At 52.6% G+C, this 26742-nt stretch overlaps 11 protein-coding genes across 11 annotated transcripts; 10 read left to right on the forward strand and 1 right to left on the reverse strand.

The window, feature by feature from the left end:
* Positions 1–111: 111 nt before the first annotated feature.
* BO94DRAFT_612557 (methionine synthase, vitamin-B12 independent) lies at positions 112–1681 on the forward strand (the record flags this gene model as incomplete). The annotated part of the gene is made up of 2 exons (XM_025616682.1): positions 112–291; positions 353–1681. The coding sequence occupies 2 exons, from the start codon at positions 112–114 to the stop codon at positions 1334–1336; spliced, it is 1164 nt and encodes a 387-aa protein (XP_025470699.1). The 3' UTR covers positions 1337–1681.
* Positions 1682–1722: 41 nt separating this feature from the next.
* Positions 1723–2668, forward strand: BO94DRAFT_458207 (sure-like protein; the record flags this gene model as incomplete). The annotated part of the gene is made up of 2 exons (XM_025607779.1): positions 1723–1897; positions 1947–2668. 2 exons carry the CDS (start codon positions 1723–1725, stop codon positions 2666–2668), a joined length of 897 nt encoding a protein of 298 aa, XP_025470700.1.
* A 356-nt stretch (positions 2669–3024) lies between these two features.
* Positions 3025–4422, forward strand: BO94DRAFT_531926 (NPP1 family protein). The gene is made up of 2 exons (XM_025611009.1): positions 3025–3536; positions 3753–4422. The coding sequence occupies exons 1-2, from the start codon at positions 3313–3315 to the stop codon at positions 4261–4263; spliced, it is 735 nt and encodes a 244-aa protein (XP_025470701.1). The 5' UTR covers positions 3025–3312; the 3' UTR covers positions 4264–4422.
* A 498-nt stretch (positions 4423–4920) lies between these two features.
* BO94DRAFT_315053 (uncharacterized protein) lies at positions 4921–6543 on the reverse strand. Its single transcript, XM_025606849.1, has one exon. The coding sequence runs from the start codon at positions 6216–6218 to the stop codon at positions 4989–4991; it is 1230 nt and encodes a 409-aa protein (XP_025470702.1). The 5' UTR covers positions 6219–6543; the 3' UTR covers positions 4921–4988.
* An 878-nt stretch (positions 6544–7421) lies between these two features.
* BO94DRAFT_315055 (uncharacterized protein) lies at positions 7422–8831 on the forward strand. The gene has a single exon (XM_025606850.1). The coding sequence runs from the start codon at positions 7733–7735 to the stop codon at positions 8585–8587; it is 855 nt and encodes a 284-aa protein (XP_025470703.1). The 5' UTR covers positions 7422–7732; the 3' UTR covers positions 8588–8831.
* Positions 8832–8880: 49 nt separating this feature from the next.
* Positions 8881–11310, forward strand: BO94DRAFT_485508 (sugar porter family MFS transporter). Its single transcript, XM_025608982.1, has 5 exons — positions 8881–9460; positions 9507–9570; positions 9618–10061; positions 10118–10724; positions 10773–11310. The coding sequence occupies exons 1-5, from the start codon at positions 9076–9078 to the stop codon at positions 11106–11108; spliced, it is 1836 nt and encodes a 611-aa protein (XP_025470704.1). The 5' UTR covers positions 8881–9075; the 3' UTR covers positions 11109–11310.
* A 1319-nt stretch (positions 11311–12629) lies between these two features.
* On the forward strand, positions 12630–14963 carry BO94DRAFT_531931 (uncharacterized protein). The gene is made up of 10 exons (XM_025611010.1): positions 12630–13067; positions 13120–13133; positions 13181–13253; positions 13306–13637; positions 13687–13830; positions 13878–14092; positions 14138–14335; positions 14382–14409; positions 14458–14573; positions 14620–14963. The coding sequence occupies exons 1-10, from the start codon at positions 12874–12876 to the stop codon at positions 14701–14703; spliced, it is 1398 nt and encodes a 465-aa protein (XP_025470705.1). The 5' UTR covers positions 12630–12873; the 3' UTR covers positions 14704–14963.
* Positions 14964–16215: 1252 nt separating this feature from the next.
* BO94DRAFT_458471 (sugar porter family MFS transporter) lies at positions 16216–17961 on the forward strand (the record flags this gene model as incomplete). The annotated part of the gene is made up of 4 exons (XM_025607794.1): positions 16216–16315; positions 16370–16477; positions 16522–17062; positions 17109–17961. The coding sequence occupies 4 exons, from the start codon at positions 16216–16218 to the stop codon at positions 17959–17961; spliced, it is 1602 nt and encodes a 533-aa protein (XP_025470706.1).
* A 535-nt stretch (positions 17962–18496) lies between these two features.
* BO94DRAFT_621418 (fungal specific transcription factor domain-containing protein) lies at positions 18497–20629 on the forward strand (the record flags this gene model as incomplete). The annotated part of the gene is made up of 6 exons (XM_025616996.1): positions 18497–18663; positions 18714–19518; positions 19562–19622; positions 19665–19803; positions 19849–19909; positions 19955–20629. The coding sequence occupies 6 exons, from the start codon at positions 18497–18499 to the stop codon at positions 20627–20629; spliced, it is 1908 nt and encodes a 635-aa protein (XP_025470707.1).
* Positions 20630–21810: 1181 nt separating this feature from the next.
* BO94DRAFT_612593 (uncharacterized protein) lies at positions 21811–23799 on the forward strand (the record flags this gene model as incomplete). Its single annotated transcript, XM_025616683.1, has 1 exon — positions 21811–23799. One exon carries the CDS (start codon positions 21811–21813, stop codon positions 23797–23799), a length of 1989 nt encoding a protein of 662 aa, XP_025470708.1.
* Positions 23800–25119: 1320 nt separating this feature from the next.
* On the forward strand, positions 25120–26254 carry BO94DRAFT_315290 (uncharacterized protein). The gene is made up of 2 exons (XM_025606851.1): positions 25120–25791; positions 25837–26254. The coding sequence occupies exons 1-2, from the start codon at positions 25171–25173 to the stop codon at positions 26164–26166; spliced, it is 951 nt and encodes a 316-aa protein (XP_025470709.1). The 5' UTR covers positions 25120–25170; the 3' UTR covers positions 26167–26254.
* Positions 26255–26742: the final 488 nt, after the last annotated feature.

Below are 26742 nucleotides of genomic sequence, written 5' to 3' on the forward strand. Positions count from 1 at the left end.
CCCACATTTACCCCCGACATAAAATGTCAATGTTCGGCCTCTCTCCTGCACCAGGCCTCCGATCCATGTAAACCTGTATTGTGAATCAAGATCCGCGCACCTCATCCCATCATGGCTCCCGTCTTTCGTGCTGAACAAATTGGTTCTCTTCTCCGGCCCGAGGAGTTGTTGGCTGCCCGCGACGCCGCTGGACTGACACATGTCTATACGAGGACCACCGTGTCGCAAACCCTCCAGCAGGTGACGGAGCAGGCGATCGCCAGAGTGGTCGAGCAGCAGCAGGCTCACAACGTACGTCCTATTATGACCCGAGAGTATGAGCGACTGATCTTCTACGCCGGTTTTTTTCGAGAACCTCCATGGACTCCAAATGATTCAGGTGCCCATTCCCGAGGGATATCGCAGCGGGCTCCCGACCACCTCCACCCTCGTCAAATTGGGGATTCAGAGTCGGGATGCGACGGTTGCTGTGGGCAAGATCCAGCATGTCCGCAGTCCCTATCTGGCTGACTGGGAGTATCTGCGTAGCCTTGTGCCGCGAGAACAGTGGAAAGAGTGTAAGCTGAGCATGCCTTCCATCACCTGGCACCATCAGCATCTGCGGGCCGGTACCGTATTCACGGCCTCTAGTCCGTATACCACCGACAAGGAGTACTTTGCGGATCTTGCAAAAGCGTTTGCAAAGGAGTACCGGATCCTGTACGATGCCGGGCTGCGCTCGATTCAAGTGGATGATCCTGCCATGACCTTCTTTGTCATGGACGAGATGCGATCGGGGTGTTTGGCGGACGGCATCGATCCGGACGAGCTTCTGGACCTGTATATCTGGGCGCACAATGAGAGTCTCAAGGACCGGCCTGCGGACCTACACATCGGAGTGCACCTCTGCCGGGGCAATATGCCTGGGTCCACACATATTCTTAGTGGATCGTATGAGCGCATTGCAAAACGCATGTTCACAGGGCTAGACTATGACACATTCTATCTCGAATATGACACGGAGCGGGCAGGCGACTTCCACCCGCTGCGGCATTTGCCGGTAGGCAAGGACGTGGTGCTGGGAGTGGTTTCGACGAAGGAGACAGCGATGGAGAATGTGGATGAGTTGGAGGCCCGGGTGTATGAAGCCGCCGACGTGATTGCGCACGGTCAGGGACGGAGCCGACAGGAGGTGCTGGACAGCACGCTAGGGGTGAGCCCGCAGTGTGGCTTCTCGAGTGCGAGCCGAGGCCGGGGAATTGGAATGACAGAGGCGTGCATGTGGGAGAAGCTGCAACTGGTGCAGAAAGTAGCTGAGCGGGTGTGGACAAGCAGCAGCAGCAGCAGCAGCAGCTAGAGATGTTACCAGTACGACTAAGGGATCGGTTAGGGGGTTGCGTGTCAGAATAATGAAGATGATCAAAGCGGACATGATGTCCGGCTGCCAGGCACGCCAGTTGCATGATGCAGTGCGCTAAGAAGACTGGTTGTTCCTGCCAAAGTTACTAATGGCTGGCGTCCTGCAGGACGGCCCGCACGTGGCCGACTTGTTGGACTCCGACGGTCCCCGTCAACACCCTCTGAGTGACAATGGACCCTCGGCTTCGGCACATTCCCCTTCCAAGCGATGCTTGTTCTTTCTGCACAACTCCTGATGGACTAGCTATATAGCCTGCCTGTCGCACGGGCAATTAGTCTGATCATCCTCCCTCCCATCCACCAATAATTCGTTGCACATCCACCATGCACTTCCGTCTGGCACTTTCGCTTCTCCCGCTCACCACCCACGCCATCAACATCATCTCCTCCAATGATGATGGCTGGGCTGAAATCAATATCCGCACCTTGTATGACTCCCTCACCGCCGCCGGCCACTCGGTTGTGATCTCCGCCCCAGCGGAGAACAAGAGCGGAACTGGTATTTCCTCCATCTCCACCGCCAACTGGCCAACCACTGATTCTACCAGGCTCCGATGATGCCACTCCCTCCAACCTCACTGAAGCCTGCGAGTTCGACAGCTGCCCCTCTGGTAGCCCTGCGTACGGCTACAACGCCTCCCAGCCGCGGTGGAACTACGTCAATTCGTACCCCGTCACCTCCATCAAGTACGGCATCGACACTTTGTCCGAGGAATTCTTCAGCGGCTCCCCCGACCTCGCTGTCAGCGGTCCCAACGTGGGTGCCAATCTTGGCCTGGAGGTCTTCTTCTCCGGCACTGCCGGAGCTGCAACCTACGCGGCGAAACAGGGCATTCCTGCCATCGCCTTCTCCGGTAACACGGGCTCTCAGACAGCTTGGGACGTGAGCGTGCCCAACTACAGCACCGTGTACGCCGAGTTGTCAACCAAGCTGGCCGATGCGCTGATTGCGTCGGGCACGCCCTACCTGCCAGACGAAATCTGGCTGAACGTGAACTTTGGCGCCGTGAGCGACTCGAGCTGCACCAGCGCAGACGACTTCAAGTTTGTGCTTTCGCGCATCTTCACCGCGATCCCGCTCGTCTCGGGCGACGATGTTGAGACGTGCGACAACGACAAGCGGTTGCCGACGGAGACCAAGGTGGTGGACTCGGACGGGTGCTACGCCAGTGTCTCGGTGGGGGTGGCGAGCGACAAGCTCGACGCGAATGCGACAATTCAGGGGGTCGTTCTAGAGAAGCTGTCGGGGCTGTTGACGTGCTTGGACTGAGCTGTAGCAGGCAGCACCCTGGCGCCTGCCTATCTCCCAACCCTCGAGGGTTCTCCTTTTTCTGACACCAGCATGTATCAAACTACAAAATGCCAAACAACGCTGTTTCCATCATTTAGTTCCTGGATAGACGTTAGACCCCTGACCGCGGCATGAGCTGCCAACAGCTTCCACGCCGATCACCTTGTACATACATGCAGCCATGCCTTGTTTAGGTGAACCCCGCCAGCCCTAAATCCTGAAGTCAATCCGTGTGGTCCAAGCACCCTTCATCATTGGCTGCGTTCTGGAATTCTCAGACCATCCCATTAATGTCTTGCCGTTATTAATCTAACCTCGCAACCTGTCCGACACCCCTCCAATGGGCGCCATCCCACCCTGTTCCTGACCACCAGGTTGTCCGCAGATTACCGAACACGGGCGTATACACGGGAGGATGGAATCCTGCAGCAACAGTACGAGGATGAGGTGAGGAATCCCTCCGAGCTGCAGTGCCCCACCAGTCAGCTCCTTATCCTGCCGATCCTGAAGATACCTCCTCAGAGCGGACATAAAAGGAGCGATCACCCAGAGCTTGTTTCTTTTCCACCAACTCAATTCTCCCTCAACCCTGCACCAATACAAATCATAATCCTCCATTGACCATGTCCCTTCGCACTCTTCTCCTCGCTGCCTCGACGGTCTGTCTGGCGCAGGCCGACACCCGTCTTCACGCCCGCGACTGGATTGCCAGCTCCGCGATCGTCGGCCTCGACCAGACTGTTCCTGATGATGCCACCGGCGATCTCTACCTGGGCTACCAGCCATACCTGAAGGTGGTGAATGGATGTGTTCCATTCCCTGGTGTTGATGCCGAGGGAAATACCGAGTGAGTCTATCCCTTCTACCTTCTACTAGACGGGACCCTTTATCAGGGTCTATTTAATCTATTTAGCGGATCTTCCACCAATCACATCCCCTCATTCCCTATCTTTCCCTTTCTTTCTTTTCCCCTCACCCTAACTCCAACCCAACCCAACCACCCCAATGATCACACCACACCACCACACACACAACTCCCAAACTAACAAAACAAAACCAACAGTGCCGGCCTCTCCCCCACCGGCTCCACCAACGGCCACTGCAGTTCCTCCACCGGCCAAATCTACGTCCGCTCCAACATCACCTCCACCTCCAGCACCTCCGACTACCCCACCGCCCTGCTTTACAGCTGGTACATGCCCAAAGACGAGCCGTCGACTGGCATCGGCCACCGCCACGACTGGGAAGGCGTGATCATCTACCTCAAAGACTCGACCACCATTTCCGCGGACAACATCATCGCCGTGTGTCCCTCTGCTCACGGCGGCTGGGACTGCACCACGGACAGCTACTCGCTGTCTGGCACCAAGCCCCTGATTAAGTATGAGAGTGTCTGGCCGTTGGATCATAGTTGTGGGTTGACGGATGAGGTGGGCGGTACGCAGCCGTTGGTTGCATGGGAGAGTATGCCCTCTGCTGCGCAGGATGCGCTTCAGACGGCGGATTTCGATAAGGCGATTGTGCCGTTTAAGGATAGTACTTTTGAGGAGAATTTGGGGAAGGCTACTTATTAGTTTGCTTTGCTAGCTGGGTAGGTAGGTAGGTAGGTAGGTAGGTAGGTAGGTAGTTGGTTTGGGTTGTTGAGTAGGGGGTGGTTGGTTACTGAATGGTTGGGTAATGTTGGCTGTATATCTATTACAACTTGAATAGTATAATATAACCTTTGTCTTTGGAATTGATGATTGTTTTGTAGTGCTCGGATGGACCTAGATTGGGTTTTGAAATATGAATAAGATTTTAATGTTAATGGATAGGTAGTAATGGTGATGGTATGGGCGATCTTTCTTCTTTGGGGGAAAGACAGTGGTTGTGGGGCGGAGGAAGGGTAGTAAGTGCTGTTCATGGGATTAGGGACTATGGATTATGGATTGAGGAAGTTAGCATGTATGGATCGGATAAATGGATAGATGTGTTAGTGGATTGCATCGAGGGCTTGTATCTCTCGGGAGGGGGGCTGGGTCGATTATGAATATGTTTTTTTTTTTTAAAGGTAGGGTATAACTTGTTAAGTAGATCTAGGGTTGGAGTGGTAATATTTGGTCGTTGTCTTATGATGATGTTTCAGGGGATAGGGGAGTACGTATTGGCTAGATTAATTTCATCTAGTAGGTGTTTGCATTTTGTCTATGGATGTACCGTCCTATGTCCTGAGATGACTACGCTGCAATGATGGTAGGTATATCACAAGTCGATTGCTATATAGTGGTAAGGTGGGTAAGTAAGTAGTACACTAAGTAATCTAAGCACTAGCAATGCACTGGTAGTAGTAAGGGTTGTAGGAGTGGCAGCTAGAACCGGAAGCACACTGGGTAGCACCGGTCCAGTTGATACCACCGCACTGGCCGTACATGGACTGGGAGCCGCTAGAGCCGGCAGCAGCAGAGGTGACAGCCGGGGCGGAGGTGATGGTGGGCTGCTCGGGCTCAACCGAGGTCGTGGCGGCAGCCTCGGGGGTGATGGTCACGAGGGTGGTCCAGGAAGAGGGAACCTGCACGGGGATCTGGGTGTAGCTGGAGCTGGCGACAGGGGTGCTGCTGCTGGACATGGCCATGGCAGTGTCAGCGGGAACGCTGGTGACATCGGCGGCGCTGGTAGATTCAGCAGCAGTGGTGGCAGCAGCAACGCTGGAGGAGGCAGTCGCCACAGCGGCGGCGCTGGCGCTGCCAGTGACGGCAGTACCGGTCGAGGTGATGGCCGAGGTGGTCTGGCTGACGGAGACGGCACCGCTGTACTGGGAAGGACCGGGCACGGTGTAGGTGCTCATGGTCGAGTAGATGTTGACCAGGATGCCGTTCTCGGTGGCCGTGTAGAGCTCAGTACCGAGGACACCGGAGGGGGTGGCAGTGCCAGTACCGGTGACCTGCAGGTTGAAGCACTGGGGGTAGTTCTGAGCACCATCCTCCTCCTCAGCACTGTGGAGAGCGATCAGCTCGTGACGGAGGACGTAGTTGCCCGGCGCGATGGACGGGGGGATCTCGACCAGCCAGCTGTTGTTGTTGTTGATCAGCTGGTCGGTACCCCAGGTACCGGGAACCTCGGTGTCACTGATCAGACCGACGCCGTCAATCTTGAAGAACTTGAGAGTGGTCTTGTCGACCGTCTCACAGCTGTCACCGCAGTTCGCCAGGTAGTCGAGCACGGGACCGTGGTGGGAGTCGGGCCAAGCGGTCCACTGGATGTTGACCTTCTCACCAGCACCGACGACGACGTGGGCCTGAGCGTTGGTGGCGTTCTCGTGGCAGATGATGTTGGGGTTGCGGTACTCATCGGGCGAGATGAAGCCGTTGCCAGTGTTGGGGGTGGTCCAGGCAGCCACCTTCGGGGGGTCAGACTCGTAAGGGAAGCTGTTGATGTCGAAGCCCTCGTAGTAGACACCGTCGACGACGATGTTGGTGACGTGACCGTGGGCAGCAACCTGGGTGGCCGACAGCAGGGCCGTCAGGAGAGAGGCAGACTGAGCGTGACGCATTTTGATGCTAGTGGTAGTAATGGAAAGAAAGAAAGGTAGAGAATGTAGTGGATTGTAGGTAAAGAGCGAGCGATCCTGCGCAAGGAATGTGGAAGGCTTCAGTCAATGAAGCGAAGAGTAATGAAGGGAATGATAAAAGAGAAGACTTGCTTGAGGAGGAAAGAATCAACAGCGAGTCGAGGTGCGGACATGGCCTTTTAAATCCTCATGGCGCCCTGTCAATATCGCCGGATGCTCCCAGTGTGTCACATTCCAAACCGCTGCTGGAGCCATGGAACCCACCTAGGAGTCGGGTCTGACCACGGCGGCGGGCCAGTCTGGGCCCTTCAGAAGCGCCGAAGCAATTAAGGTGAGGGCTCAACGGTGGTAGGGCAGGGGCAAGTGTTCCAGGTGGCGCCGATCCGTCTGGTATTGAAGCTATCGCCGGGCTAGGGTCTTGGCTGTCGGAGGTTTTCACGCCATTGCCCCGACGGTCGTCTAACTTCTGTCACTTTTCAGCGAGCTTATTTATTCTCTTGTCGGTTTCACTCCAAAGAAGCTTTCTTCTAGTGAAGATTCGCAAAGAACATGTTCGCCCACGCCGACCGCGCTCTGGCATCGGGGATAAAAATAGCCGGCGAGGTAGGCGCTTGTAGTGGATCCGGGCGCACTAGCCACTCGATAGCTCATCGGAAAAATGCTGGGCCAGACTCACATAGATTAAGCCCTGCCCTGGCTGGTCTGGCCCACCAATCAGGTCCCCCGAGGCTGGACAGCCGCCGTTCCTGCAGCATGGCAGTCCCTGGCAATTTTCCTCCACAGCCGACCCCTTGAAGACCTCCAATGACACCCAACATGGTGGATCATCCAGGTACCTGCATTGGAGCGATAATACTGTATAGCTGAAGCACATGCCATCCACCGATCGTTAGTGGACCAATTCTGCTGACCGAAGACCGGCGTTGGCTTGCTCGCACAACGCCTTGGTCCAGGGGTCCACGCCGCCTCCTGAGAATAGTTGAAAAGCCTGCCGGAATGCCCTTAGATGAATGACCGGTTGTTAGCCACCGGCGTCATCGGTTCGACTATAACAATTATTGCGATACCAATCTCTACACAACGAGCAATATACGCAAAGACCGTGCGATAACCAAGCAACATTAAGATTCTTGAACAATTAACCTTATCCGAGACATCATTAACGGCAGCAAGCCGGATGACCGGCGAGTCGGCAACGGTAGTCGGGTGTTGGCGGGACTGGGGCGAGTGGGTAAACCTGAAACGGCCTCCTTATTAGCCCACCACACTGTCACGACTCACGACTCACGATACATCACCCGCACGGCCGGTTTGCCTGATATAGCTCCTGATCGGGATAGCCGTCGTCTGCTTGAGTAAGCGGAATACCCGGATTAAGTCGGTGCGAGCAGTGCCACGGTGGGGGAGACTCATCTGGAACTTGCCATCCTTTCGATCGTACAGGTAAAGACGATATTGCAGGGGCTCCTTGAAGTGTCAAAAAAGCAGGATTTGAAATGACCGTCACAAATCATCCGCAGATGCACCTTGCCAGCCAACCTACTTGGGCCACACCAGTGTGTAGGCGCCGTGATATCTCAGCTGGTCCTATCACAACAATCCACGACTTGTGGGCCAGCCAAGGATGGGACACCGCTAGTGATGTCACTAAATGCAGCATGCTTTGGGACCCGTACACGGCTTTGCCATTAGGGGCTCAATTTATCCGGCGTGATGGTCGTTTGGCATGCACCACCTTGGACGTGGCGCTGCAATGGGCACCCACAAATGGCTGTCATGCATCTGATCCGGGCACCCAGACAGCGGCAATTCAAAGGACCACGCATGACATGGCTGGAGACCAACGGTTGCTCGGGCCTGACTCGTTTGTTGCCGTCGATGTAGGGTTCCCAGCTGGGTATTTCCCTTCATTCGGTCAAGGGGTCAACATGACAGGCTACCATGTTACAGTCCGCGGGAGTAAAGAATTGTCGCGTTCGTCGATATTCATGCAGCAGACTTCTCTTGGTCTGACGACAGCAAGGCCCCGTGCTCTCTCAGATGACTCAAGATCGACAGTCGCTGCCTTGGGATATGCTGTGCTCTTCCGTTCGCATCGATTTCTGATTTGGCCGACCGTGGTGCTCGTTCTTGGCCGGAGTGGTGCATTCTGGGCGCCAAGATACCCCGAGTCATCCCAGCCAGCGGGACACTTGGCATCTCTCCGCCGAGAGCGGGGTTGGGAGCCTCTTCTCGTGGCTGATAATAGAATCCTGCCCCTGCTTGGTAGTGTATATTTGTCGACTGAACGTATATGCAATATGAAGGCGTCCCGCCTCATATCTGTCCCAAGCCATGTGCATCTGCATTGAAATATCAGGCCGACAGACCAATCATATTATTTCCTCCCCAGCCCTATGGTGTCAGCTTGCAGTGCCCCGGTCTTGGCCAGAGTCTCACAAAGTTTAATAAACCAGCCAGAAAGCAACCTCTTCGGGAGTGCTGTAGGAATGGCTCACTAAATCCCAAGCCCTCGGCATCTGCGCCCAAGACCACCACGGTTGCGTCTCTTTGAACTCCAAGGGTCTTGGGCTACAGTCGGATGGCCATTACCTGGAGAACGGAGACGCAGTTGGCTTTCCGGGTCGACGGATACGGGAAATATACTCTGGCGCAGAACAAACTTCTGTTCTCCAAATGGATGATGAAGGGACCCTTGAGTGGCACCGGTGCTTAAAAGGCCTTGTGTTCCCACAGAGGCTCTGGTCGTCCATGACACACCTGTGTATCATCCGAACAATTTCTGTCCTATAACTGGTCGACAATTGTATCTTTCATCAGCAGGTTCCTTCCAGTCACGATGAGTGGCAAAGATAATGACCCCGAGGCACCGACCTCGACATATCACCATCTGGAATCTCCCATCTCCACACAAAAGCAAGATGCAAAGGTGGCTCAAGACTGGACTCGCGATGTAGCCGAGAGCAAGAGTGCCACTACATCCACGAGGCTGAAGAATCCACTCGCTAGCCTGACGCGGGATGAGCTCTTCAGAGACGTTGAGTTATTTGCGCGTGAGAAGGACTTGGAGCACATAGTGGATGAGCTAAAAAGAGGTGCTCTTGTAGCTCAAGATCCAAAGTCGTTTGAAGAGCTCCAAGAATTGTCTGAGAGTGAGAAGGAGTTCCTCCGTCGCGAAAAGACCCATCGATGGAGCCAGCCGTTCATGATGTACTTTATGACCAGTAAGTCCTGGCCAATATAAGGCGATTCGGAAGACTGACCGTTTAGTTCTCTGCGCTGGGTCGGCAATTGTCCAGGGTATGGACCAGACAGCGGTCAATGGTGCGCAGGAGTAAGTCATATCTGTGAAGGATCTTTGCTGTAAGCTGAGTATGGCAGATTCTACTTTGCAGAGTTCAACCTCACCAACACATGGCAGCAAGGACTCCTAAATGGCGCCCCATACCTATGCTCAGCACTCATAGGATGCTGGACAACCGCGCCATTAAATCGCTGGTTTGGCCGTCGTGGGTGCATCTTCATCTCCTGCTTCATCTCGTTTGCATCGTCCTTCTGGATGGCGGTGGCACACACTTGGTGGAATCTCCTTCTAGCCCGGTTCCTCCTTGGTTTCGCGGTAGGTGCCAAATCAACCACGACCCCAGTCTACGGAGCTGAGTGTGCACCTGCCACCATCCGCGGGGCGTTGGTCATGATGTGGCAGATGTGGACGGCGTTTGGAATCATGCTTGGTTATATTGCCTCGGTCGCATTTATGGATGTAACACATCCCACCATCCCAGGCTTCAACTGGAGATTGATGCTAGGGTCTACTGCCATTCCGTAAGTCTACGCAACCTACCTCTTCTCGTCTATACTGTGTAGCTAACGGCTATGAGTCCGTTCTTTGTCTGCATGCAGGTGTACTTCTGTCCCGAGTCGCCCAGGTGGTACATGGTCCGGAATCGCTACCAAGACGCATACGACGCACTCTGTAAGCTGCGGCCATCCACCTTTCAGGCTGCTCGGGATCTGTACTACATCCATGCAGCCCTGAAGGTGGAGGAAAGGCTTCGCGAAGGCAAGCAGCTCTGGCGTGAGATGTTCACTGTCCCTCGTAATCGACGCGCGACGCAGTCATCATTCTTCGTCATGTTCATGCAGCAATTCTGCGGAGTGAACGCCCTCATGTACTACAGCTCCGCCATTTTTCGAGATGCGGGATTTGATCGACGGATGGCCCTGGTCACCTCTCTGGGATGCGGCATCACCAATTGGATCTTTGCCCTTCCAGCCGTGTACACAATCGATACCTTCGGTCGGCGTAATCTCCTGCTGACCACATTCCCACTTATGAGTCTGTTCTTGCTTTTCACCGGGTTCTCATTCTATATCCCTGATGACACCTCGCGGACGGCGTGCGTGGCAACGGGTATATATCTCTTCATGGTGGTGTATTCCCCGGGGGAGGGACCGGTACCGTTCACGTACTCTGCGGAGGCATTTGTAAGTTACCTGCAATAATGAGGGGGGAAAATACTAATAAGCGCACAGCCGTTATACATCCGCGACGTGGGCATGTCCTTTGCGACTGCAACGACCTGGGGCTTCAACTTCATTGTCTCGCTGACGTGGCTGCCACTGCGGGACGCGTTCAGCCCACAGGGAGCATTTGGCTGGTATGCAGCCTGGAATATCTTTGGCTGGATCTTTTGCTATTTCTGTTTGCCTGAGACAAAGGCGCTGTCACTGGAAGAGTTGGATCAGGTTTTCTCGATACCCACGACCAAACACATCAATCACTATGCGAGTATGTTGCCGTGGTACGTCAAGAAGTATATCCTCCGCGGAGATGTGCCACCTCAGAAACAGCTTTATGATTATGAGTAGTCAAAGAGGAGTGAAGAGAGTGAGGACAAGTGGATGAGAGAATGAGAGGGGAAGATGGCGAGGGACAAAGGATGGTGCTAGGCCAGTTTGGGAACGCGGGGATGCCTGGCTAGGCACACCCCGGTTTACCTAAATTCATGCTACTGAGATTCTGTGTCGTTCATTTGATTTCATTTCCATTCTTTTCACTGTCCAATGCATGAATAGTTATATCTCCACATTGATTCCTGGCGACCCACACCAGGAACCCCGTAGTGTCAGTTGGTCAAATGAGAGTTACCTTGGTTCTCGACTTTTTCGCGAGACTGTATCCCAATATCAAACCATCGAAGTAAGCTATAATAAGCTCGGGCTTGTTGAATGGAGTGTGTCTCCAATGACTTTTGTGACTTGGACCTCCCTATATGATATTAGTTACTATCACTTTGTCCCCACATGACACAATAATATATTTTTAAGTTATAATGAAGGCAACAATAGGATTACTAGATAGACTACAAGCTGGCGGACAAGCTTTTGACAATTCCGTTGGCTTTTCGAGGAGCTGTTCCATGTCTGGCATTGAGGCAGCGATAAGGAGGCCGAGTTCGTCTTATACAGTAATAAGGGGTGGTCTTTGTACTGTCAAAGTTGCATCGGTTTCCACCCGTGCATTGTTTTGGCTTGTTTTTCTATCATCTTGAGACTCGGGATATAATGAGTCTGGTGAGCCATCCTATATATATTTTGAATCAAGCCCGAAGCGTGGGAGCTAAAGCTGATGAACTTGGTAGAGATTGCGCACTCGACTAATTTGGGTCGTCAACATCTTGGGTAGACTTGTAGAGAAGGCATGCAACCTAGATTAGTGATAACGTTGGGAACTAGCCAGGGGGTCACTGGAGAAATATATTGGAAAATAGCATTTCATGATTAGATATTTCGGAGAAAATAACGCAACAGTCTGATTAATGTATTGAACCTTTCAAATTGGATGAATCCAGCCGGGCAATAGAGTTCAAGATGGCACCACCCTCACCTGTGGAGCATGATGCTTGTGTGCATGACTGCAAGTATCAGGCAGATCATTGCCGCTATGGAGAATGATACCGGCAACGGGCGATCCCGCCATAGAGAACTCTCACTAAGTCTATGAACGAATCGCAGGGTGAATAATTGATTTGGATCCCTTCTCCGACCTGCAATGATGCTAATCAGTCTCTGATATTCGGCTGCCCTTTTCTAGAAGAATTCTGGTTGAGAGCCGTCATCGGCGTGATCATCCAATGGCGACCCCCAACCGGGCGTTCCTTCTTCATGTAGACAAGCGCCAGGTCCGTTCTCACTCATCGCCGGCTTGGCTTGATGTTGATTGGCCAGGAACAGAGGCGCGGAGCGGAGAACCCCACCTCTTTGGCTCGCGAATTAGGTAATGGGATCTGGAGCGGGTGCAACGCTGGATCCACCCACACAGGACAGCAGCAGGCAAATTTGCCATGATGTTAAGACTTAAGACTCCGGTTCGGAGGGTGAGTCAGACCAGACTCATTTGTCAGGTTGCTATCTTCCCGGACAACTGACCTTTGAACCGTTGACAAGTTCGTGTTAGGTTCCCTGTGTGTGTCCATGTAGATAGACCTGGTAGGGCTGTTGTCCATACCTCAGGAATCAAGACCTTGCCGCCGCCAGATTCTGCGCCGTCCCCACTCCTCGTCAGGTCGCATCCGGTCTCATCCATCCCGTGGCAAGGCCAGTTGGGATTTTCACCTCCCATCTCCGCGCAGTCATGGCCCATCCCACTGGCGACAAGGCTGCGCCCAACCTCAATGTGCAGTCCGGGCAATTCTTCCAAGATGCTCGTGATGAGTCTGGCCTGCAGGACGAAGAGAAGCAGGACGACAAGAAGGGGGACTCGGTCTATCATGACACCTTTGGCGATGAAGAGTATGCCGAGGTCAAGTACAAGGTTCTGAGCTGGTGGTATGTTTACCTCCAATGGCACCGGTTGGGACAGCTGACTGACATCTCTTAGGCAGTGCGGCTTTCGTGAGTGATATCTGTGTCTGCACCTGCGATGTTTACTGATTAGCCAGTCATGGTTGCCGAGACCGTCTCTCTGGGTATCTTGTCCTTACCCGCCGTTGTCGCAGCGCTGGGTCTGGTTCCGTATGTCCTCGTAATTAGTCTTCAGTCATATTCGTTTTCTAATGCGATGCAGCGCTGTCATCCTTCTACTTGGCCTGGGTCTGCTGGCCACTTACACCGGTTACGTCATCGGCCAGTTCAGATGGCGCTATCCCCATATCCAAAGTCTGGCGGATGCTGGTGAGATCCTCCTTGGGCCAATCGGCCGCGAGGTCTTTGGGACTGGCCAACTCCTACTTGTTGTCTTCATCATGGCGAGTCATCTCCTGACCTTCTCGGTCGCCATGAACACAATAACCGCCCACGGAACGTGCACCATCGTTTTCGGCATCGTTGGCCTGGTGATCTGCTACATCTTGTGTTTACCTAGGACGTCTGCGAAGATGTCCTATCTTTCCGTTGGCTGTAAGTTGCGAACTGTTGACAGCCATCCGTAAATTCTAACGCTGCACAGCATTCATCAGCGTATTCTCTGCTGTGATGATCGTGATGATTGCCGTTGGCATTCAGCGTCCATGGAAGGGAGCCGTGGACGCGACGGTGGATACTAGCTTGTACAAAGCCTTCCTCGCTGTCTGCAATATTGTGTTTTCCTTCTGTAGGTTCATTGTTCTATCTCGTTGAGGCACAGCTGACATATAATAGCGGGCCACGTTGCGTTCTTCGGGTTCATGTCCGAACTGAAAGATCATCGGGAATACCCCAAGGCCCTGTGTCTTCTCCAAAGCATCGATACGATTCTCTACATTGTCACCTCGGTGGTGATCTACATCTATGCGGGACCCAATGTCACGTCCCCTGCACTAGGCTCCGCCAGTCCCCTGGTAGCCAAGATCGCCTACGGGATTGCTCTTCCGACGGTAGGTGCATTTCCTGTCTCGCTTGTGCGCCATTAACTTTGATAGATCATCATCGGCGGTGTTGTGAATGGCCATGTCGCCTGTAAATACGTCTATGTTCGCATCTTCCGCAACGGGGACCGCATGCACAGCCGGGATCTCGTGGCGACGGGATCTTGGGTGGGGATCATGCTGGCATTATGGATCCTTGCCTGGATTATCGCAGAGGCTATTCCTGTGTTTAGTGATCTGCTGAGTCTGATCGTATGTCTCCCGTCTTTGCTGATTGACTCGACTGACCGAAACCTAGGCATCTCTCTTCGCCAGTTGGTCTACATGTAAGCGATGCTCTTCCTTTTGTATAGCTACATACTGACATTGCATAGTCGGCTTCAGCGGTGTTTTCTGGCTCCACCTTAACAAAGGTCGCCTCTTTTCGTCTCCCCTGAAAATTGCGTTGACAATTCTCAATGTGCTTTGCATTGGAATTGCCGCCTGCATCGTAAGTACTCGTCCCAGGGTACTTTGTTCCTTCTAACCACTGGCAGTGCGGTCTTGGACTCTATGTATCGGGACGATCTCTCCACGATGACGCCAATAGCTCCAGTTTCTCCTGCGCAAATAACGCCTAATGGATTAGACACCAGTATATAGTGCATATAGCGACCGTTAAAGTAATAGAAAAGATGCATTTGGGCATATGACAACCCCCGCATATCCCGATTACCCGAAATTGAGATTCCTTCGGCTCCGACGCCAAGACTCGCCAAGATCACCGCCGCCCGACAGTCTTGGCGAGGCCGTGGGCAGTCACGCAGCGACCGGGATCCGGTTTTTCTGTGGCGGTCAGGCAAAGGAGGTAGACTTGGTTCATACGAGCAGAGAAATAGCCATCCGAGATATGATGCTTGATTACGTAGAGATGTAGGCGCTGGAGTGCATATGGTGCTGCTGACAAGTATTTATATGGGATCAGGGTCTTCTGGGGAAATGGTGGAGTCCCTGCACAACCGAGCCGAACACGTGCTTTTCCGGGGTACCGTTTGGCCCCTCATTTCTTCCTGCATCATCTCATGTCCTCCACATCTGTGAACAGCGACAACACTGCCATAAGGTAGGACAATGTTGTTTTCGTCCACACGACAAGGATCCCGTAGCCTCCTCACAGCCATGATATCAGCAGCAGCCGATCTTGTCTGTGCGAGCGTCTGAGTCCGACCGCAAGCGCCGACAAGCCTCCAAAGCACTGGCGACTGAAATTTCCTAGCGCCACGTACCTCATGCCACACGTGGAGCGACGCCCACATGCTATCGCAGAGCTGTTCGCCATGATGCAATGTTGCTTCGGCTAGTTGACCTGACCACCTCTACAGCCACTAATTGGCGAGGGAAGAAATGATCAGCGTGAGGTGTCTTGGCTGCAGTCACCGTATGCAACCGGGAGATTACCTCTGCTGGTCCGTCTGACGGAGAAAGTTTGGAAGGGGAACCCGCCATTGACGCGGTGCGGCATTTCTGTCCCAACGGCTTGGCACCTGACGAGCAAAATCAGGGATTCCGACCACTTGCAGCGTACGAAGGCAGTCAAACAAAGGGTTACAGCAGGTATCACTCGCGTGGAGTTGTGGAGGTAGCAGTGGCATCGAATCTGAGACTTCGACAGTGGTGCAGCCCCGATAAACAGCACCCGTCATACAACCACCCCATCACCCGCAATTACCCCGACATCTCGGGATACTACCCCCATTCAGACATTGACTTCAGGTCAGACGGAATGACCGTCCTCAACTCGGGTATCCTTCCCCCAAGCTGGGGTGTGTTTGGGCTTCCGTGGGACCAAGATCTCGGCGTTGGGCGCCCAGATCTTGGCCGGGAGCCAAGGAGGGCGGCTGCCCGCGCACGGCGCATCTCCGCGTTCTCTCCTCGAATCCCAGCCTCTCAATTCTGCCGAAACCACCCGATGGATTCAAGCCAGAGCTCCAGTAGAGTTTTCATTATCCCGGGGATCCTGGACGTCGAAGCAAGCAATACTGCCCCCGCAGGAGCCTCGGTTTTTCCGGGGTACGGCATGATATAAGAGACCGTCTCTCCCTTGGGCCCGAGTGTTTGATGCATCATCTTGAAAATAATCAAATTATCTCACCATGTCCTCGGTGCCTACATTCGCCGGCCTGTCCGGTCGAAAGTTGATGTGGTCGGTGACCTCATGTGCAACCTTGGGCTTCTTACTCTTTGGTTATGATCGTAAGCCTTTCCTTCAATTCCTTGCCGTACGAGAAGCCGGCTAATTGTTTTCAGAGGGTGTTATGAGTAGCATCATTGATGCTGACCCGTTTAATGATGTCTTCACCGCTACGAGAGACAACTCGACCATGCAGGGTGTGGTGACTGCAATCTATGAGCTTGGTATGTACGGATCCATGCGTTACAGCGTATTCTAACATGACCAGGCTGCCTTGGCGGTGCACTCTTTATCCTTGGCTGCGGTGACTGGCTCGGCCGCAGATATTCTATCATGCTGGGAGCTTCCATCATGATCATCGGAGTCATTCTCCAGATCACGTCTTTCTCGGGACATGTTCCGCTGGCCCAATTCTGTATCGGACGCGTGGTTACTGGCATTGGGAACGGTATGAACACGTCCACGATTCCTACTTACCAGGCCGAATGCTCGAGAACCTCCAACCGCGGTCTGCTCATCTGCATTGAGGGTAGTACTGTCGCAATCGGAACCCTGATCTCCTACTGGATCGATTTTGGTGCCTCCTACGGGCCCCCAGATCTCACCTGGAGATTCCCTATTGCCTTCCAAATCTTCTTCGGTCTTCTTATCATCATCGGCCTCCTTTTCCTGCCCGAATCCCCTCGTTGGCTATTCACCCAGGAACGCTATGAAGAAGGCGAGCGAGTCATTGCCGCGTTGCAGGGCAAGGAGATTAGCCACCATGATGTTCAATTGCAAAAGACCATCATTCTGGATTCTCTGCGAGCGTATGTCATACTATACCCTAAAAAATGCTTTCGCTAACCGCATTAGTTCTGGCATGGCCACCAAATCCACCCCCATGTCGGCCGTTTTCACCGGTGGCAAGACCCAGCACTGTCGCCGCATGTTACTGGGCTGCTCGTCGCAATTCTTTCAGCAGATCGGTGGATGCAACGCCGTCATCTACTACCTTCCGGTGCTCTTCCAACAATCGCTTAATCAAACCGAGTTCATGGCCATGGTCCTCGGAGGTGTCAATATGATTGTGTACTCCATCTTCGCCTGCATGTCGTGGCTTCTAATCCAAAAGGTCAGCCGTCGCAAGCTCTTCCTTGCCGGCTCGTTTGGTCAAAGCGCATCTATGATCATAACCTTCGCCTGCTTGATTCCGGGCGATGCGCAAGCGGCTAAAGGTGCAGCCGTCGGGTTGTTTACCTTTATCGCGACATTCGGAGCGACCTGGCTTCCGCTTCCGTGGCTCTATCCCGCCGAAATCTCCCCGATTAAAACGAGAGCCAAAGCCAACGCCATTTCCACCTGCACGAACTGGCTCTTCAATTTCCTCATTGTGATGGTTACGCCGATCATGATCCGGAACATCAAATGGGGAACATATCTCTTCTTTGCGGTTATCAATGCCTTGTTCATCCCGGTGATATACCTATTCTATCCGGAAACGTCCGGGAGGTCGCTCGAGGAGATTGATCTGATCTTTGCGAAGGGGTATCTGGAAAATATGAATTATGTGCGGGCTTCCAAGGAACTCCCGCATCTGTCCGACGAGGAGGTGGAACAGGTGGCCGTCCAGTATGGGTTCGGGCCGGCGGAACAGCCACCCAGTGGGGACAGCGATAGCACCGAGCTTAGGGGGACGAAGACCGAGATTGATCCGGAGAAGAATTGATGGTGCTACGGATAGTGGTGGGTGAGAAATGGCGTGCAGTTGTTTTATACCCTTGATCATAGATGTCTGGTATATTCTAGATAGAACAACATGGTTGTACTTTCTTCAGTCAGTGAGTCAATGTATGTAGAGTAAAGGCTAACCTCATTAGCAGTGACATGCCATTGCGACTTCACTGCTGCAGACACGGCAGATAGAGTGCCATTGCCGAGGATTCGCGCTAAAAGACTAGCCAGCGCTAAACCGTTGCAGACTGCCAGACACAGGGATCAAGCCAGCTCGGTGCTACTCCATCCAGCATCTGGCCGGGACGATTATTGCATGATGCAGCAGGCCCGATAAGATTTCTCCTTCCGGTAGATATGATGCATGATCAGGCCAATCTAATCAATCCCAATGCCAATCCCACTTCTGCACGCCGACGGACCAATCATACTGCCTGAAGACTATCGCGGCCGGCCCCTGATAAGAAATGCGGAGAAAGACAGATAAGAAGCAGCCCCGTCGGTCTTCTCCCCTCACTCCATCCCCAACAATGCCTTCGCCTGCGAGTACCGCTCGTGCTGGCACTTCCTGTCGTCGCTGCCACCGACGGAAGAAGCGCTGCGATCGGACGCTTCCACAATGCGAGACCTGTCTGCACGCCCAGGTGGCCTGCAGCTTTCTGGACGATGATCGGCAGGTCGGCACATACCCGATTGCGTAAGTCACTCCGTCTGGTAGCACGCCTTGGCTGACTTGTAATATCGCAGCTACGTCCAAGGCCTCGAGTCTCGCGTACGAGACCTCGAGAAGCAATTAACTGCTGCCCTGGCATCAACCGGGCTTCCAGATGGCCCACGGGGCGAGCTTGCATTCGATCAGCCTATTGTGAATTTCGCAACACCTCCCGACACAGACAATTTTGATAATCTTCCTCTTCTTTCTCCCCCGGCTCATGCACGATCGGACTTTTTGGCCGAAGAACTCAAGCGGCTCTCTCTGGAAGCTACAGCAGAGCGACACCTGGGTTCTTCATCGGGTCTGTCTTTTGCAAAGCTGACCCAGGCAGTCCTGCGACGGCTGTCTCCCGACAAGGCAGAGTTCGTGTTCGATGATATGCCAGAGGATACACAGGACCAGCCTGATGGACCTCTTCCGGAACCATTCCAAGACGCAGCGGCCTCGCTGCTGGATCTCCACAACGCCTACTCCTCCCCGTGTTTGTTCAACCAGCTCTCTCTTTCTCATGTCATGGAAGATGAGACGGTGCTTGCGGACCTACAACTACCCGACAGGGGGCACATCAGCTATCTGATGGAATTCTATTTCGCACACTCACACACTCTGTATCCGATCATTCGACGTGGCGAGTTTACGTCGGTCATATGGCGAGTGTATAGCCAGCCGCAGGAACCGCTGGCAGGGTCAGCGTTGTGGATGTTTCGTATCTGGATGGTTCTCGCCATTGGATCGACGACGCACTGTTCCGTGTCTTTGGTCGAGGAGTCGGAATCGGTTCTGTACTATAACAAGGCGATGGTGTATTTTGAGGAGGCATTCGGACTGGGTGATATGGTATGTCTATTCCGTGAGTAAAAGCACCTGACTGATCAACTAGGCTGCATTGGAGGTATTGATGCTGCAAGTGTCCTACTCGTTCTTCAACCAGATCGGGCCAAGTATGTTTCTTGATTTTATTGACGTGCCCTGCTAATTGCCAGATACATTTTTTTTGGTCGGCGTGGCTGCTCGCATGGCAATCGGAATGGGTCTGCATACCTCCTCGAGCTATCTCAACCTCCCAGCCGACGTGGTCGAGTACCGAAAGCGGATCTTCTTTTCTCTGTATATGATGGATAGGTGGGTCTCACAAACAACAAATCATCACACTCTAACAACAAACAGGGTTGTATCCATGACCCTCGGCCGACCGTTTGCCATGCACGACGACGACATCGACATCCAGGTATTATTCCCAGCCTCTACCAACAAGCAAGCTAACAACCGCCAGCCCTTCACCGACGTCGAAGACGAGAACCTCACTCCCACCGGCTATCCAGCAACACTCGACCCACTGCACCCGTCTAGCATGTCCGTCCCTCTGCACATTCTTTCCCTCCGCCGAATCGCCAGCGAAATCGCCACAAAAGTGTACTCTCCCCGCACCGCCCACCTATCCCCCTTCCAACGCGAATCCCTACTTCAAAGTCTCCACAAGAAACTCATCGCTTGGCGCCGCGCCATGCCCTTCCCCTTACCCTCCACCAACTCCCCGGTCCCCCACCTGAGCAGCAGCTGGTTCGACCTAAACTACTACACGCACGTGGCGATGCTATACCGTCCCTCACCATTGTTCCCGGCCCTCGACGAAACCAAAGTCAAGGTACTCGCAATGGCGGCAGCCATGTCCATCCGCCAAGCCATGAACATGCATCGCCAGAAACGGTTTGCGTATAACTGGCTCAATCTGCTGGGGGTGTTTCAATCGGCATTGGCATTGATGTATGCCACGACGGCGCAGCCAGATCAGCTCGGGGTCGTGGTACGGGAGAGTAAGGCGGTCGAGGATCTGGAGTTGGCGGTGGAATTATTGGATGCGTTTGGGAGGAAGTTTGGGGCAGCGAGGAGGTTGGCGAGGATGGTGAGGGAGGTGGTGGTGAGACTGAGGGGGTATGAGTGTGAGTAGATCTGCAACAGTTTACCTTGGCTTCGAGGGGAATGTCCTCAGAGATAAAGCGTATAGCTGCGCAAAAGGAATATGAGGAAGATGTCTACATCCTTAGGCACCCTACATTTGATACATAGTCACCTTCCGATCAAATCGGGAGACCCCGCTTACATTCCCACGTATAACAGCCATTCCAGCTTGCCCTTTCACTTTACCTCCTCTTCAACCATCCCAGAATTCGAAATGAAAACTCTGAAAGTCATGTGCACCACCACAATACCATTCACGAACCATACACATCTGCCTTTGCAATATCAGCAAGCCTTCCATTCCCAACAGACCCAATGAATTCAATTCTATATATAACACATGACCTACTAAAGAGTGAAATCACCACACATGACATGACATGACCCACTAAAGCCACAGTTACAGTTACAGTTACAGGCACAGGTGCACTCAGCCAAAGAACCAAACACACAGCCCCCATTATCACTATAACTACCAGTGAATCCCCTCACTACATCCCATGACCATAGTCCGGTAAACGAGCATCAAGTGGGCAGTCACACAACCCCACCTTGTTTGATTGTCACCATTCTGCTCTGTTTCATGAGTTATATTGGTAACTTTGACATGTTGGTGGTTTTACATGCACAGCAGACTCATCTCTTCATAAGCTTTGTCTATGCACAGTTACGAACCTGTTCTCTATACAAGCTGAACACGAACGCAACAATAAACGATGCTTTACACAGATCCCCTAAAGGAAGGATCTGATTCCGACTCCGATGAAAGAAAGGCACAGCTAAACCTCCCATATCATGAATAAATACATCCTGAATAACAACACATATCAAGCAAGTGAACACAAAACGAGGGAATTAACCCATGCCCCGCTTGAATTCACACCGGGATGGATCTCTACCGACAAATAGAGAACAGTTCCTCGGTTGGTTGCTAACGATGCGATATCATCCCAACAATAATGTGTGTCGCCGTTCACTTAGTACATGGGATTGTGAATCCCAGCTGGTCCTCGGTAGGGTTATAAAGGACACATGGGTTCCTCCTTTCTGGGGAGTTTCCTTGCAGCAGCAGATTCCACTCCCCTATACTCGGTCGTCTCTCAGGTTTTCCTCTGCACCTTTTCTTATTTTCTTAGCAATAGTTACCCAACCCTCAACTGCTACGAGAATATGGATCGACCAGCGGAGATGAACAACAAGCCCACCATCATAGGGATCTACGGCGTCCCGGGTTCGGGAAAGACTTCTCTTCTGAGGCTGCTGGAAACGGAGCTTCCGGGGGGGTCGTTCAGCTTTTACGAGGGTTCTACGGTTATTGACAAGGTCTCGCCGGGGGGTCTGGCTGCCTTTAAGAAGATGGAGCTGCCGGATAAGGAGATCTGTCGTCAGGAAGCTATGAAGTTGATTAAAGATGAGTGTGTTGCCTCCGGCCGGATTGGGATTGTAACTGGCCACTATATGTTCTGGGATGTGCCGACCCAGGACGCTGAGATTGCCATCACGTCGGTTGATCTCAAGACCTATACCCATGTTGTGTACCTGAATCAGCCTGCTTTTGTTGTTTCTCAACGGCGTGAACATGACACGGAGCGCCATCGTGACAGCCTCGCGATCCCACACCTCCGAGAATGGATTGATACTGAGGTCTCTGAGATGACTACCCTCTGTCTCAATCATTCCATTATGTTCACCTTGTTACTGCCATACTCTATTGGGAAGATCGCCGCTCTGATTCAGGATTTTGTGCGCCATAACGAACACTACAACCAGACTGTGGCCGATGAGCGCATCGATAATGCCCTCGCCTCTCACCAGACGTATCTCGAGAAGGTGCTGGTGTTTGATGCTGATCGCACTCTCGCTCCCATCGACACCGGAAAGCAGTTCTGGAAACAGACCCCCGGAAGAAAATGGAGCGTCTTGAAGGGAGTGTTCGGCAGCCAGCTCGGATATTCTTACTCCTCCTTCAGACAAGCCGCCTTGCTATATGAGCAGGATGCCGATGATGTGGAGTACGATGGAATCTGCGACCAGGTTGCTGCCGAGGTCAACCTCTACCCGGAGATTGCGAACCTTCTGCACTGTGCCTCGGCGAAGGAGCACATTGGAATCGTCGTCGTCACCTGTGGGCTGCGCCTGGTCTGGGAGAAGGTTCTGGAGCGAGAAGGCCTCTCCGATACGGTCAAGGTTATCGGTGGAGGGAGAATCTCTGACGGCTATGTCGTGACTCCTAGGGTCAAGGGGGCCCTGGTCCGGCGGTTGAGAGATCGCCATGGTTTGAAGGTGTGGGCGTTCGGGGACAGTCCTGTCGACATCGAGATGCTCAGGGGTGCGGACTACGCCACTGTCATTGTCGGAGATGAGAACAACAGGAGCCGGACCATGGACGCTGCATTAATCACCGCCATTGAGCAGGGCCTCCAGGCACACCAAGTCCTGCTTCCCGAGTCTGCACCACCACGTCTCGACACGATAGTTCTCCCCGCTATCAAACTCGACGATCCTACCTTCCTCCAACCGCTCCTCGCATCCAATTTCCACCTCGTCCACGCGACCTCAAAACCGGCAGCCAAGCTGCTGCAGACTCCCATGCGGGACGCCCAAGTGGTTGGTCCGGCTTTGCGCAAGGTCCACAAACGAGCAGGACTATACCTTGCCATCGAACACCTCAGCGAGGTGATCGGCCTCGAAGAATACAACATCGCCCACGTCCAGGGCAACATGACAACCGGTCACCAGCTAGCCGACGAAGCCCGCACCATCATCATAGCCTTGATGCGAGGCGGGCTGCCCATGGCGGATGGGATCAACAAAGCCTTCAAAAAGGCGAGCATGCTTCATGCCTTTAAGGCCGAGGACATCAAGGCCCGTCACGTCTTGGGGAAATCCACCGTTTTGCTCGTGGACTCGGTCATCAACAACGGTACCACTGTGATTGAATTCGTCAATCATATTCGGGCCTTGAACAAGGATATCCGGATTGTGGTGGTTGCTGGGGTCGTCCAGGCGAAAGCCGTTGCTCCTGATGGTCCGTTGCGGAGGATTGCTCGGAATGGGACTCTGACGGTGGTTGCGTTGCGGCTTTCGGAGAATAAGTATAAGGGAACTAGGGGGACGGATACTGGAAATCGATTGTTTAATACGGTGAATCTGGATTAGGTTTATTGTCGGATAGACCTGGAGAAGATTTGTGGATGAATTGAGGGGCTTGTTGCACTGCGTTTGGAGTTTGTTCTTGTTCTTGGCTTTCCTGTTCTTGATCGTGTTGCTTTGGTAATTTTCTCTTTTTGGTAAATTTACTCTTGAATCTCTCAGATTACGTTGCAGATGATTTCAGTTTAGCTTCAGGTCTTTCTTCTTTTAGCTTTATAGTGCAATGGAGAATATGGTCCCGTCGATACTTATGCTTGCATACAAGATCCGAAATCCCTGATTGTATCCAAAATTGGTTGGTTTCTTCAAACTCTCCAGGTTATCCACACACGAAATTTCTCTATCCAGAGCAATATTCGACGAGACTGCAACAATTTGGAGGAAAATAGGAAGATATCCGATCCCTCGAGAACGGCTTTTGCAACCAATACTGGAAGGGGGGTAACTGGCGAGTTCAGGTTTTGAACTAAGCAAGAGGGTGTATCAATAGATTCCACTTGCATGTCCAGTAGCTGACTTGGAGTTGATGATAGGAGTCGTTTTTCTAAGACTGTTCTGCGGGCTGAGAGGATCGACAGGGGTGGTAGATACATCCACAAATAAACGTTGATGCCTACGTGCATGAGACTTCCGTCGGAGATTATGTGGCTGATTTAGCTGATATGCCACCTAAAATCGTCCAGAGTTGTAACACAACTCATGCCGCACCTCGTATCTTGAACAGGGGATGCTCTGACCCTAATTGGACTACGCCTTGCTGGCTGACGTGGCCTGCACATTGGTTCTTTTTCTCGTACGCTGTGCTAGGCTGACATTCTAACATGACAAGTGAGCCTGATGTGTACATACACAGGTCTGGAACAAGGCTTGGCCACTGTCAGCCCGGCCTCTTCTTAATACATTTCCTGCCCCGGGCTTACCAACTCCTGGGGAGACTTCTACAGCAAATCAATGGCTCTAATTGAACGTGAGAGATGGCAGCAGGCTGTGGCTACGACTGTTCTCACCCACCTACCGAAGTCCTGCCTGACTCTGACATAATTGGAACAGGTGTATGTAGCCCACATGATAGACACTGGGTTGTCTGACAATGACAGGTCCTTGTCGGATATCTGACTCCCGCTGGCCTGACAATCTTGAGCATCGTTCTTCACTATTTCATTGCCTTCCAGCCCGACCTGGACCCCTTCCGGCCACATGATGAAACCATTGATTTCCGCCCAAACCCAGTGGATGTTATGATCCTCGGGCCTTTACGAAGGAAACTAAAAATCTCCACGAAATACTGGGCCCGTTTCGATGCACCACTGACCAAGGCGAGTCCGGCATTTTTCAAGGTAGTTGAGATATCTAACCTGCCGATAGTATGTACTAGCCATGAGCGATCTTCAGATTGCCACTGGAATCGCCATCTTGATCAGCGGATACGCACAGCTCCGCTGCGGTATCTCATGCTATCATTGGCAGTTTATGGGTCGTCTTGCGTGGTTTTCATGTCTGACCCATCTTTCATGCTTGACGTTGCTGCGCAATTATCTGCACAACCACCCATCCGAGCGACACTGGCGACTAGTCCTCATGTTTGCGTTGGTGGTCATGCTGATCGTGGCCATTTTCCCATCGGGAAATTACGAGTGGATTTGGGGGTATCCGGTGTTTCATCCATCCCCAAGCGACCACGCCATCTGCTACTTCTTGCAGCGTCCCTCAATCAAAACGACCGCCGGGATCTCCATGTCCATCTACATCTTGACAACGGGTTTTGGGTTTCTTTTCCGCATCGTCAAGCTCCACAAAATCCTTTCCGTCTACATGGTTCGCAGACCCCGCAAATCACTTAGCAAGTGGGGGAGAAAAGGGTTGTGGAAGATATTCATGTGGCGCACTGCCCCCAATTTGAGCAAACGACTATTGGGGAATTTACTGTATTTGCCTCTGTTGTCAGTATTCCTTGTTGCACGGGTTGCCTTGGATCATTGGTCTTCCATGTATTTCGAGGTATACTCCCTCCACGTTGGATCTGACCCACGCTAATGGCCCTAGATATACTGGCTTGTGATGTGTTTCCTCTTCGCCATAGTGCAGTTGATCCCGACTTTGGAACTATCAGACCCAACCCTTCATTATTACTTGGACATATATATCACTCACATAGGCGACAAACTGGGTGATTTGAGCATTAGAGTCAATTCTACGGCTCATAATATCACTATCCCGGAGCCGGATCTTGATAATATTGCTGGTAATCGCTGGGGCTTCGGGCAGATAATGCCGGTTGTTCTTCTAGCCCTACCACTTCTACCGATCGTCGAAATCTTCTACCCCGGTAGGACTGCCCGATCCATCGAGAACATTCCACTAACTGGTATATAGACAAAGAAGATTCCGGTCCCAGTACAAACGACACATCTTCCCAACCCACCACTCCCTCCTCAAGGGAAGACAGCACGCTAGAACCCCCCAACGCCCAACCCTCATCTCCACGACTCGACCCCGACCAGAATTACTACCACCATTCCACCTGCTTAAAAGTAGCCAACATCTATATCATGTTAGTCGAAGGTATCGGCGGCGTCCTGGCTCTGATACGTGCTCGCAATATGGTACAATGGATCCGATTCGTCCAGGTTCTTCTCTCCCTTTCGGAATCCGTATTTGGTGTTTCGCATATGTTTATGACTGGTCTGGGATTGTGTGGTATTACCTTGGGTTCTCTGACTACTGATTGGATCTGGGGGGAGTGGGGGTCGAGTAAGGTTGTTTGGAGGCGTTGGGTATTTGTGAGTCTTCAGGGGGTGAATTTCTTGGGTTTTATGGGATTGGTTTCTGTTTTGGTTTTTAGGTCGGTGATTGAGAGTAGATAGTTGGGGGAGGCGGGATGTTCAACAAGATATCTAGGAGATAGACGGGTGGTAGTACCGGTGACCATCACTACTGAGGGCTGTGGAT

The sequence above is a fragment of the Aspergillus sclerotioniger genome (genome assembly GCF_003184525.1).
Source record: "Aspergillus sclerotioniger CBS 115572 chromosome Unknown BO94scaffold_5, whole genome shotgun sequence".
Taxonomy (NCBI): domain Eukaryota; kingdom Fungi; phylum Ascomycota; class Eurotiomycetes; order Eurotiales; family Aspergillaceae; genus Aspergillus; species Aspergillus sclerotioniger.

Excerpts from the sequence above, each read along its gene's own strand:
- BO94DRAFT_315290 (XM_025606851.1), top strand. The coding sequence starts at position 25,171 with ATGAGCGATCTTCAGATTGCCACTGGAATCGCCATCTTGATCAGCGGA. Across the intron at positions 25,792-25,836 it reads GGTCTTCCATGTATTTCGAG|ATATACTGGCTTGTGATGTG; the intron begins GTATACTCCCTC and ends TAATGGCCCTAG.
- BO94DRAFT_531926 (XM_025611009.1), top strand. The coding sequence starts at position 3,313 with ATGTCCCTTCGCACTCTTCTCCTCGCTGCCTCGACGGTCTGTCTGGCG. Across the intron at positions 3,537-3,752 it reads GATGCCGAGGGAAATACCGA|TGCCGGCCTCTCCCCCACCG; the intron begins GTGAGTCTATCC and ends CAAAACCAACAG.
- BO94DRAFT_485508 (XM_025608982.1), top strand. The coding sequence starts at position 9,076 with ATGAGTGGCAAAGATAATGACCCCGAGGCACCGACCTCGACATATCAC. Across the intron at positions 10,062-10,117 it reads CTAGGGTCTACTGCCATTCC|TCCGTTCTTTGTCTGCATGC; the intron begins GTAAGTCTACGC and ends AACGGCTATGAG. Across the intron at positions 10,725-10,772 it reads CGTACTCTGCGGAGGCATTT|CCGTTATACATCCGCGACGT; the intron begins GTAAGTTACCTG and ends ATAAGCGCACAG.
- BO94DRAFT_315053 (XM_025606849.1), bottom strand. The coding sequence starts at position 6,218 with ATGCGTCACGCTCAGTCTGCCTCTCTCCTGACGGCCCTGCTGTCGGCC.
- BO94DRAFT_315055 (XM_025606850.1), top strand. The coding sequence starts at position 7,733 with ATGACCGTCACAAATCATCCGCAGATGCACCTTGCCAGCCAACCTACT.
- BO94DRAFT_531931 (XM_025611010.1), top strand. The coding sequence starts at position 12,874 with ATGGCCCATCCCACTGGCGACAAGGCTGCGCCCAACCTCAATGTGCAG. Across the intron at positions 14,336-14,381 it reads GTGATCTGCTGAGTCTGATC|GCATCTCTCTTCGCCAGTTG; the intron begins GTATGTCTCCCG and ends ACCGAAACCTAG. Across the intron at positions 14,410-14,457 it reads CTTCGCCAGTTGGTCTACAT|TCGGCTTCAGCGGTGTTTTC; the intron begins GTAAGCGATGCT and ends GACATTGCATAG.